This window comes from Sminthopsis crassicaudata, chromosome 5 (assembly GCF_048593235.1).
Source record: "Sminthopsis crassicaudata isolate SCR6 chromosome 5, ASM4859323v1, whole genome shotgun sequence".
Classification (NCBI taxonomy): Eukaryota; Metazoa; Chordata; class Mammalia; order Dasyuromorphia; family Dasyuridae; genus Sminthopsis; species Sminthopsis crassicaudata.
Window position 1 is genome coordinate 313,472,480 of NC_133621.1, and position 12,006 is coordinate 313,484,485.

The 12,006-nt window shown below is 37.3% G+C and overlaps 1 protein-coding gene across 2 annotated transcripts; it reads left to right on the plus strand.

Moving 5' to 3' along the window:
• The first annotated feature begins 7,156 nt into the window (after window positions 1-7,156).
• Window positions 7,157-9,871, plus strand: NANOGNB (NANOG neighbor homeobox). 2 transcript variants are annotated; one of them, XM_074268171.1, is made up of 4 exons: window positions 7,157-7,223; window positions 8,020-8,170; window positions 8,285-8,532; window positions 9,703-9,871. In XM_074268171.1, the coding sequence occupies exons 2-4, from the start codon at window positions 8,089-8,091 to the stop codon at window positions 9,781-9,783; spliced, it is 411 nt and encodes a 136-aa protein (XP_074124272.1). In that variant the 5' UTR covers window positions 7,157-7,223; window positions 8,020-8,088; the 3' UTR covers window positions 9,784-9,871. The 2 variants fall into 2 exon arrangements, with proteins under 2 accessions (XP_074124272.1, XP_074124274.1); XM_074268173.1 differs by having other exon boundaries at window positions 8,285-8,421.
• Window positions 9,872-12,006: the final 2,135 nt, after the last annotated feature.

Genomic DNA, 12,006 nt, shown 5'->3' on the forward strand with positions numbered 1-12,006 from the left:
ACCTTCAAAGACATATATGAAGGAAGAAGGAAATGGGCAAAAATAGAATAATTTATATCATCAACATTGTAAAGATTATCAAATCTGAAAGACTTAAAAATTCTGATCTGTTATTGTTTGTCCTTTATTTTCAAAAAGAACCAAATAACATGGTTGGTCTTGACTCAAACATTATTTGAATTTGCATAAAATCAACAGCCTTACTCTCTCCTCCTGAATCATTCATGATACAGGGACTCCTGAGAAGATTCAGGAGGCAGTGAATGACCTGGGCATGTTTAGTGACTGACCAAACTGTCAGTGCTCCACAGCCCCTGCTTCTTTTGCCTTCCTAGCCATTCTCATCTTCCCATTCTGTCTGGGGAAGCTTTCATGGACTTGGGATGGATACTCTCCCTCCAGCTCACCAGATGGTTGGAGGACCCTTGGCTACCCTCATCCTGGTTTAGGTGGATGGCAGATACAGTTTTAGGAGGTATGACCCGCCGGGCATGCTACAGCTTCTTGGAGCCACAGGTGAGAGCAGGAGAACAGGTACACACCAAAGGCAGAGGAGCAGGCCTCCCCCCAGAAGTGCCAGTGCTCCCCACACACCCCATCCACTCACACAAAAGATGACTGCCAATTCACAGCTGGGTTACAAGGGGAGTCTAATCCCCACAGGGACTCTGTTGCCAAATGTTGCCAATGTTGCCAACAGCAAACAAAAAGGTTACTTCTTTTGCTGTGTTTTCTCCTTGACATTATTAAGAGAGGAAGAGGTTCAGAAGGCGTGGCAGGAAGGAGAGGAGTGACTGGTTCACTTTGTTTCCATTTTGTTTCATTTTGTTTCCATTGAATAGCCCAGAGTCATTTGTAACTTTGTTTCATCAGCACCTCACATAGTATCTGACATGTAACCAACTAGTGCTTAGGAAATTGACTAATTACCCAGAAGCACAGTTAATTTCTGGTCACTGACCTAAACTGTCAACACCATAGAGGAGAAATTGTCACTTAGAACTAGGGCTAAATTCTTGGACGAGCCTTATAATTCAAGCCTATCAATGGACCCAAATGGGGCACTTCCTAAGATGGACTGCCCTTCCATGAGCCTAATAAAGCTCATGTTTAGGGAGCTTTTGAGGTCTACATTCTCCTATTTGATCTAAATAAGGTGCCAGGCAATATGCCATAAGTATAAGAGCATTTAAAGTCTGTTTAATATAATTTGGCAATCCTGTGAAGTACTGCACATATCCTTGGCCCCACTTAGTGGAGAAAAAAAAAAAGAGTCTCAGAGATGACAAGATTATAATCAATGAGACATCAATAATCAATCAAACAAAACCCCCCAAAAATGAAAAAAATAGACGAAAATGTAAAACACTTCACTGGAAAAACTGACCTGGAAAATAGGCAGAGAAGAGGCAATTTAAGAATTACTGGACTTCCTGAAAGCCATCATGAAAAAAAGAGGCTAGGCATTATCTTTCAGGAAATCACCAAGGAAAACTCTCCTAATGCCTTAGAACCACAAGTTAAAACAGCCATTGAAAGAATTCACCGATCACCTCCTGAAAGAGACCCCAAAATGAAAACTCCAAGGAATATCACAACATAAGGAAGAAAGAAAAAAAGAAAGGGAGGAAGAAGGAAAAAAAGAAGAAAAGGAGCATGGAGGAAGGGAGGCAGGGAAGAATAAATAAGAGAGGAAGGAAGGAAAGAACAACTGGAAGGAGCATCATAGGTAATGGTGACAAACGAGAACCATTCCCAATAAAATCCGGAATCAAATAAGGTTTCTCACTATTACCATTACTATTCAATATGTATTAGAGGACTACAAGAGAAGTAGAAGAGATTAATGGAATTTGAGTATGTAATGAGGAAACCAAATTATCACTCTTTACAGATGATCTGCCTGTATTCTTAAAGAACACTAGAGAATCAACTAAAAAAAACTACAGAAATAATCCACAATTTTAGCAAAGCTGCAGGATACAAAATAAATCCACATAAATCTTCAGCATTTTTAGATATTATATATTTTTCTACATTACCAACAAAGTCAGCAAGAGATACAAAGAGAAAATTCATATTATTGTTCTTTAAGAAACAACCAGCAGGATGATTTCCGAGAGGTTTGGAGAAGCTGGAAGACACCTACATAAAATGATGCTAAGTGAAAAGAGCAGAATCAAGAGATTATCATATATAAAGGCAACAACAAGACTATACCACAATGGCTCTCTTCAACAATGAGATAATTCAAACCAATTCCACATGTTCAGTGATAAAGAGAGTCATCTATATCCAGAGAGAGAACCATGAGAACAGAGTGTGGGACCACAACATAGCATTCTCCCTCTCTCTGTAGTTATTTTGTTTTTCTTTCTCAGTTTTTCTTTTTCTTCCTTATTAATCCGATTTTTCATGTGCAGCAAGATAATTTGTGCAGCAAGTGAAACTATGTATACATATATGGGATTTAACAAGTACTTTAACATACTTAACATGTATTGCACTACCTGCCAAGTAGGGGAAGGGAGGGGAAAATTTGGAAAAAAGGTTTTGCAAGGGTCAATGTTCTTGTCCTTCCCCAGTCCAGACTGCTTTCCAAGCTCAATGTTGCCTCTTTTTATCCTCCCAGAGAATGGGCATGGGATAATGCAAGGGCTTCTGAGAAGAACCACTTCAACCGATGAGCTTGCTCCTTCTAGGATTCCTAAGGTGGAAACTCCCTTTACAGGTCTGAGCCAGAGAACTGTCAAGTCAACCTGAGTTCTCACCTTGTAATTGTCCAGACAACCTGAATTCTCACCTTGTCACTGTCCAGACAACCTGAGTTCTCACCTAGTAATCCTAACAAATGTTGAAAAAATTACCCATTCATATGTTTTGTAAATAAAAAGCTTTAATAATAAAAGAGAAATCCCATTCAAAATAACTGTCAATAGTATAAAATATTTGGGAATCTATATGCAAAGGGAAAGTCAGGAAATATAAAAACAACTACAAAACACTTTCTAAACAAAGTCAGATTTAATAAGTTGAGAAAATATCAAGTGCTCATGAGTAGGCTGAGAAAATGATATAAAAATGACAATATTATCTAAATTAATCTACTCATTTGATACCATACCGATCAAACTCCAAAGAAATTATTTTAAAAGTCTAAAAAAAATAACAAAATTCATCTAGAAGAACAAAAAAAAATCAAGAATTTCAAGGGAATTATTTATTTTTTTTTAATGCCAATGAAGATGGACTAGTTGTGACAGACCTAAAACTGGATTATAAAGCTGTGGCCATCAAAACCATTTGGTAGTGGCCAAGAAATAGAGCAGTCAATCAGTGCAATAGTTTAGGTTCACAGGACAAATTAGTCAATAACTATGATAATCTAGTGTTTGACAAACCCAAAGACCCCAGCTTTGGAGAATAAGAACTCATTATTGGACGAAAACTGCTGGGAAAAATGGAAACTAGTATAACAGAAGCTGGGCATTAACCCACATCTAACATCATATACCAAGATAAGGTCAAAATGGGTTCACTATTGAGACAAGAAGAGTGAAATTAAAAGGAAATTAGAAGAACAAAGGATAGTTGATTGCTCAGATCTGTGGAGAAGGAAGGAATTTGTGGCCCAAGAATAACTGGAATGCATTACTGAACACAAAATACATGATTTTGATTATATTAAGTTAAAAAGTTTTTATACAAACAAAACTAATGCAGACAAGATTAGAAGAGAAACAAATTGAGAAAACATTTTTCTTTTCAAAGGTTTTGATAAAAGGCCTCAATTCTAAAATATACTTAGAATTGACTCCAATTTAAAAGAATTCAAGCCATTCTCCATTTGATAGTCAAAGGACATAAACATACAATTTTCAAATGAAGAAATTGAAACTATTTGTAGTCATATGAAAAGGTGTTCTAAATCATTAGGAATCAGAGAAATGCAAATTAAGGTACAACTACACACCTCTCAGATTGGCTAAGATGAAAAGAAAAGAAAATGACAAATGTTGGAGGGGGTGTGGGAAAAGTGGACACTAATACACTGTTGGTTGAGTTGTGAAGTGATCCAACCACTCTGGAGAGCAGTTAGGAACTACACCCTTAAAAGGCTATTTAAAAAAATAAAAAAAATAAAAAAGTGCATATTTTCTGATCCAGCAATAACCTGGGTCTATATCCCAAAGAAGGAAAACTCACCCACATGTACAAAAATGTAGTAAATAGTGTCCAAATGGGCTCTATACCATCATATGACTCTTTCAAACATGGATGCCCTTCCTCTTTCAGAGGACCTGAGTGAATGATTTGGCCCTTCTCAACTATGGAGTGCTATGAACTGAAAAAAGAGGGCTATCTACAATCTTCCTGCTAAAAGGAAGATTGCCCCTTGCCACTGCACTCACCAGGTGTGTGCTGGCTTCTTCTCCCTGCAGCCACAGGTTGGGATGCATCCGCTCAGCATGGCAGTCATTGGCATCCCTCAGAAAAGGAAAGTCCTTCAGTTTACTCCTTCTGAACCATCAGATCCCTCCACTCACTGCAAAAGGAAAGTTTCTAAGGCTGAGGCTGCTTCTCAACCCAAATGCCCCCAGGATTTGGTGTTGGTAGATTCTGCAGTTTGCTTGCAGGTGTTTGCACTTCACTCAGGGGCAAACCTTCACCTGTGGAGGTTGTGTCTTTTCTAGAGTCTTCTCAAATTGTCTTAGGAGGACAACAGATTTATTCCATGTTTAAATTCTGCTGCTCTGAGGTAATGGTCTGTCCTTTTTAAGGTGAAAATTTGGAGGGCTGAAAGTTTCTGACCTCTTCTTTCCTGCCATCTTCCCTGAATCGTCTTCTGGTATTTATATGATGAGGAGATTCTCCAAATATGGTGATTCTTTTGAATACCTTCACTTTCTTGTTACCTACTCCTCCATTCCACCAGAACTGAGATAGATGGTCTTCAAACCCTAGGTTTCCCCATACATACAAGTAGTCTGCTTCCATATTCATGAACTCTTAAATAACTGAAAAAGGTTTTTCAAACTTTTTCCTCAAATGAGATCATTAAAAACAACAACAACAACAACAAACAACAACAACAACAACAAAAAAAAAACCCTCCCCCTTTTTTCCTGCTCCTTATCTCACATCATTCAAAGATCTCCCTCCCATCTTTTAGCTTCCCCTTAATCTCTCGTCAGGAAGTTGCTGCCCTCTGTTGGCCAAGCTGTATGTGGATTCTCCATACCATCCCTTCCCTTTTTCAGAAGGATATTCCTCTGTCATCCTCACTCTAATTTTCCATCTCTCCAGTGCTGGCTCTATCCCTGCCTCCTATAAAAACTCTCATCTTCCACATCCTAAACACAAACAAAAAATCTCTACATGAGACCTTATCATCCACCCTAATATAATCTGAAATTTCACTGCCTCTTCTTAGCTGAACTTATAAAAGGCATCTAATCAGTGCTTCCACCTCTTTTCCTCTCAGTTGATTTGAAAACCCTCTGCAGTGTGGCTTTTGGTCTCAATATTACCTGGCTTGCCTCTTGATAGTTACAAATTTATCTCTTTTTAAACTAATATTTTAGTAATCAGAGAAATGCAAATTAAGACACCTCTAAGGTACCATTACACACCTCTCAGATTGGCTAAGATGAAAAGAAAAGAAAATGATAAATGTTGGAGGGGATGTGGGAAAACTGGTACACTAATACATTGTTAGTTGAGTTGTGAAGTGATCCAACCACTCTGGAGAGCAGTTAGGAACTACACCCTTAAAAGGCTATTAAAAATAAAAAAAGTGCATATTTTCTGATCCAGCAATGACCTGGGTCTGTATCCCAAAGAAGGAAAACTCACCCACATGTACAAAAATGTAGTAAATAGTGTCCAAATGGGCTCTATACCATCATATGGCTCTTTCAAGCATGGATGCCCTTCCTCTTCAGAGGACTTGAGTGAATGATTTGGCCCTTCTCAACTATGGAGTGCTATGAACTGAAAAAAGAGGACTAACTATCTACAATCTTCCTGCTAAAAGCCAGGTCACAACTCTACTCAATAGTGATATAAAACATCCCACACTTCTTATTCATTCCCTTCTCTGGTCTCACACTTTTCATTTTGATCCCCAAAACTCAGTCCCTGAAGTAATAAAAGAACTGAGTCCTTCCAGGACACTGACAGGTAAAAACAGTGGAGACATCAAGAGCTGATATCAGACACAGAAATAATCATGGGTATAATATATCAGAAGACCAACATGGTGGGCTGTGTAAGTGTTTTACAAGGTTTTACAAGAGTGAATGTTGAAAACTATGCTTGCCTGTATTTTGAAAAATAAAAAAATAGTATTTTTTAAAAAGAAAGTAGGCTGTGGGTTCCCTCCCTGGAGTTTGACAAAGGCTAGAGAACCACTTGAGAGATATGTAGTGGTGGCAGCTTCATTTCCGGGCACTAATTGCACAGGGCAGCCCCAGCGGTCTCTTCCATCTCAGACATTCTATGCTTCTGAAAAGTAGCTGAACATCTTTTATTCCTAAAGAATATTTGACAACATTAGAAATTGGAAGGACAAACATAAATTCCTCAGCTAGGAATGTGTGAACTCCTGGTGTTAACAGTTAGAACCTATGTATACACCTCCCAAGACAGGTGGTGACAAGCTATACAAGTTATATATTCTCCTGGTTCTGACAACATGATTTACTCTTTTTTAAAAATTTTTTATTTTGTTTTTTATTAATTTTTATAATTATAACATTTTCTTTGGCAGTACATATGCATAGGTAAAAACATTTTTACAACATTATCCCTTGTACTCCCTTCTGTTCCAAATTTTTCCCCTCCCTCCCTCCACCCCCTCCCCCAGATGGCAGGCATTTCCATACATATTAAATATCTTATAGTATATCCTAGGCACAATATATGCAACATGATTTACTCTTATTCTTGGTTTTCTCCAAATGTAAATACCTACTTTTTTGTCTATGGGAAAACTCCCTGGATTGACATGTTTAATTGCTGTTAAAACCTAGAACATTAAGCAAGAATCCTCTATTGAAAGGTGTGAATTCAGTCCCTAGACATTTAGTCCCACCCCCTGCAGAGGGGGCTATATATAATTCTCTTGCTTGGTCTCCCTCAATACAACTACTCTAACCACAGGAGATCAGAACATTTAGAAGCTTTTCAATCCAAGAAGCAGAACCAAACTCCCCAGAAAGGTAAGTCTGACTCAAAATTTAAAGGAGATTAAGGGGATTCAATTGGCATTCTAGGACTGGGATTTTGAGCATCACCTATTTGCAACCCAGAAAATCATAGAAGGAGGGGATTCTCATAGAAACCACCAAAGGTCTCCCTAGGTAATTTCAAATTCTCTCCAAGTGCTCCAGAACAAGACATGAAACTTCGCCTAAAGGCAGTTTTCAAAAGGGATGGTTACTTTGAGTTGTTAACTAGAGAGAAGATTCAAAATAGACAAGTTGAGACATAAAGGAAAGAAGCCTCTTTTAAAGTTCCCCAGTCCAAAAAACGAAATAGGTATGGTAGTAGATCTGGCATAGAGAGTCTATGGGAAGATGAATCCTTAGAGAGGGAGTTATTTGACCTAAGTGAATCAAGATGGGAAGCAGGAGGCATTTCTACTGGATGAAAGCAGTTTGAATCTTTCTTTCCATTATTAACACTGTTAAGAGGCTATAAAGAGGTCAAGCTCTCCAAGTGTGGAGCACAGCAGAGGATAGAGACAGGTTTCAGAGCCAGATCTATGGAGGACTTGGCTATTAGATCTTGACCACATTTTGCTTGGATGCACCTTAGAGAAGAAATGGGATTTGTAATTCAATTAATAGGACTTCCAAAGCTGAGTATTAGACCTATTTTTCTGCTACTGTTTTTCCAGTCTTCTAGGTTAAGGAGGGAGGCAGAAGCCCAGGAATGAAAGGATGTTGGGTTTGGGATGGTTTCAGAACAGTGAACCATACCTGATTGTTTTTCCATGTAAAAAATCTTGCACAGATCCTACTAGGACACGTGATTCCTAAGACCAGAGAGCCACCCAAAATTCCTTAAGGAGCAAGAAGAGTAATGCAGGACACAAATCAGGAGGACCAGGTTATGAACCCTACCCTGAAGATTTCAGAGGCTTTTGTGAAATCAAAAAGTGCAGGTAAGCATTGGCTTTTTTGATGTCATTTATACCTGTCTTCGCTTGCAATATTTCTTCTCTACCTAACCTTGCTGAATTTCTACTCAATCTTCTTTGCATTGACTTCCCTTGCAGACTGCTGCATACCAGAGCAACAAGACATGCAACTCACCAGAGATGGCACACCCACACCTGAAAAGGCTGAGAATGACTGCAGTACAAAGAGAAAGCGGGAATGGGATGAAGAAAAAAGAGACTTGAAGAAATTTCAGGTCAGCAAACCCCTCCTAGACTGTCTTTGGGCTCAATTTAAGTTGAAGAACCGTGTCAAGCGAAGAGATATCAAGGCACTCTCCTTTGAGTTCGACTTAACCTATGCACAGGTGAGAAAAATCAGTCATTACTTCCCACACAACAGATTGGTTATGCTGTGAGAACAACTATCAGCACCACCTTCCTTGGAAGGGGAGTTATCAGTTGCTATGTGGCTCTGTCTTCCTAGGCCAAAACAACCTTCTCTAGCCATCATTTCCCCATACACCCCCTTTAGACTGTAAGCTCTTTTGAAAAAATAGACTGATCCTTTTATGAGAAGTGTGGGCAAAGAAGTTAGGAAAAATGAACTTTGTATGAGCAAAACATGATTTTCAGTGGTTCAGAGATTCAAAGTAATCCCAACAGGCTTTAGACATAAAATGCTATCTGAATCCAGAAAAAAAAAAAAAAAAAAAAAAAAAAACAACAATAGAGATTGGATGTCAATCAACATTTGCTCTGTTTACTTCTCTTTTCTGGTTTTGGTTTTTTTGTTTTCTCCCATGGCTTTTCCCTTTTGCTCTGATTTTTATCTCCCAACATGATTCATTAAAGTAAATATATATATTTTTTAAAAAAAGATCAAAGAATGGAAGTTTAGAGCCATGGAGAGTAGACAGTATAAGTCACCACTAGTGGGAAAGTCTTTTGTGAAATCTTGGGAGAAACTTCTGTTGCTTAAACTCATTCCAGGCAGAAAGACCACTAAAAATCCCCCAACCCCTTTCCTTCCCTTTTTGATTTAAAATGTTATGCTTCCCCCTGCCCCTAGGGACTATGGACTGTTGTTCAGAATGTTTGCTTTGGTTTTTCAGCCTCCAGATATATAAATGTATGAAATGATTGAATGGCAGAAATCCAAAGATTTCTGTTGCACTTTTGTTAATGTTTGTCGATTCAAGGGATGGAAAAGGGGGAGGATATGGTGAACAGATATGCCTTTCCAAAAAACTAAAGATATTTTGTGGAACTAAGCTTGGCTGGGCCCATGGAAAGCATTTCTGAGAGTTTATATGGAAAATGGGAAAGGGGCTGGTATTAGACTGTTTTAAGTTTGGCAAACAATTTAGATCCTTGATATCTAAACATAAAATTTGATGCTGAAATTAAATTGAAATCATTCAATGATTTGAATTATGGTAGTTTCTGAAAGCTGAAAACTTTCTTCGGTTAATGATGATAATAGTGGAAGAATTCATGTGTTAACTTAATTCCCATTTTTCATTTCTTTCCTATAGATTCAAAAGTGGTTCCGGAAAAACAGAAATAAATTTGGTAAAGAAATGTTTGGTGCACGCAAAGATGGTCAGAATAAATGAACTCACTCATATTTGTAAATATTGATATATATGCTTGTACAAATCATAAGCTCTGTAGAAAAAAAGGTGAAAGCAATGAAGAATAAAGTTGACATGAAAAGATTTTTACACAAAGAGTATGTTCTGATCTACTTTCTTTTTTCTGAAAGTTAGAGAATCCCCCCTAAAAGTTCCTAGGGACTATTTGTGTCCTATCTGTGGCAGATCATTTTCAGCTCATATTGGTGGGATCAGCCAGTCAGACACACTAACTTGATTCTGACATAAAGGTATCCCTCGAGAATGAAAGACAACAACCAACCATTTCACTGAGACTCCAACATGTGAGACGTCATGCCATCTTTCTGATTTTTCAATACATCATGCAAGTCTAGAGCAGTCATACTGGAGAAATCAGTGCAATAGGTTAGGTTCACAGGACAAAATAGTCAATGCCTATAGTAATTTAGTGTTTGGCAAACCCAAAGACCTCAGCTTTGGGGATAAGAACTCATTATTTGACAAAAACTGCTGGGAAAATTGGAAACTAGTATAGCAGAAGCTAAACATTGACCGACACCTAACATCATATAACAAGATAAGGTCGAAATCGGTTCACTATTTAAACATAAAGAGTGATATTATAAGCAAATTAGAAAAACAGAGGACAGTTTTTTTTTTCTCAGAACTCTAGAGAAGGAAGGGATTTGTGGCCTAAGAATAACTGGTGTACATTACTGAACACAAAATAGATGATTTTGATTATATTAAGTTAAAAAGGTTTTGTACAAACTAATGCAGACAAGATTAGAAGAGAAACAAACCAGGAAAACATTTTTCTATTCAAAGGTTCTGATAAATGCCTCAATTTTAAAATATCTAAAGAATTGATTCAAATTTAAAAGAATTCAAGTCATTCTTCATTTGATAGTCAAAGGATATGAACACATCATTTTCAGATGAAGAAATTGAAACTATCTGTAGTCATGTGAAAAGGTGTTCTAAATCATTTTTGCTCAGAGAAATACAAGTGAAAATAATTCTGAGGTTAAACTTACACACCTCTCAGATTGAGTAAGATGACAAGAAGAGAAAATAACAAATATTGGAGGGGATGTGGGAAAACTGGAACACTAATACATTGTTGGTGGAGTTGTGAAATGATCCAACCATTCTGGAGAGCAATTTGGAACTATGCCCAAAGGGCTATCAAACTGAGCATATCCTTTGATCCAGCAATGTTTCTATTGAGTTTATACCCCAAGAGATCTTAAAGGGGGGAAAGGGACACACATTTGCAAAAATTTTTGTGGCAGCCCTTTTTGTAGCAGCAAGAAACTGAAAACTGAGTGCATGGCCATCAGTTGGAAGATGGCTGAATAAATTATGGCATATAAATGAGTTTTTTAGATTATAAGATTTTTTAAATCTAATATAAGTAAACATTTATACAATTATTTTGTTGCATAAGAAAAATCAGATCAAAAAAAGAAAAAAAATGAATAAGAAAACAAAATGCAAGCAAACAACAAAAAGAGTGAGAATGTTATGTTATGATCCCATTCAGTTCCCACAATCCTTTCTTTGGTTGTAGATGGCTCTCTTCATCACAAGATCATTGGAACTGGCCCCAATCATCTCATTGTTGGAAAGAATCATGTCCATCAGAATTAATCCTTGTATAATATTGCTGTTGCACTGTACAATGATCTCCATAACAGTCATATATCATTACTTGTTCGCCATTTTTCAACGGATGCGCATCCACTCAGTTTCCAGTTTCTTGTCACCACAAAAAGGGCTGCCATGAACATTAAAAACACTAGACAATATAAGAATAGAGTTTTCCTTAAAGTGATCAGTAGCATCTATTTAAAGCCATCAGCAAACATCATATGTAATGGGGACAAAGTAGAACCATTCCCAATAACATCAGGGGTGAAACAAGGTTGCCCACTATCACCATTATCATTCAATATTATATTAGAAATGTTAGCTTTGGCAATAAGAGAAGAAAAAGAGATTAAAGGAATGAGAGTATGTAATGACAAAACCAAATTATCACTCTTTGCAGATGATATGATGGCATTCTTAGAGAATCTTAGAGAATCAATTAAAAAACTACTAGAAACAATTCACAACTTTGGCAAAATTTCAAGATACAAAATAAATCCACAAAAAGCATAAGCAGTTTTATATATGGTATATGAATGTTATGAAATATTATTGTTCTATAAGAAATGA

Coding starts and splice junctions, on each gene's coding strand:
- NANOGNB (XM_074268171.1), top strand. CDS start 8,089: ATGCAGGACACAAATCAGGAGGACCAGGTTATGAACCCTACCCTGAAG. Junction 8,171..8,284: donor TGTGAAATCAAAAAGTGCAG/GTAAGCATTGGC, acceptor CTTCCCTTGCAG/ACTGCTGCATACCAGAGCAA. Junction 8,533..9,702: donor TCGACTTAACCTATGCACAG/GTGAGAAAAATC, acceptor TCTTTCCTATAG/ATTCAAAAGTGGTTCCGGAA.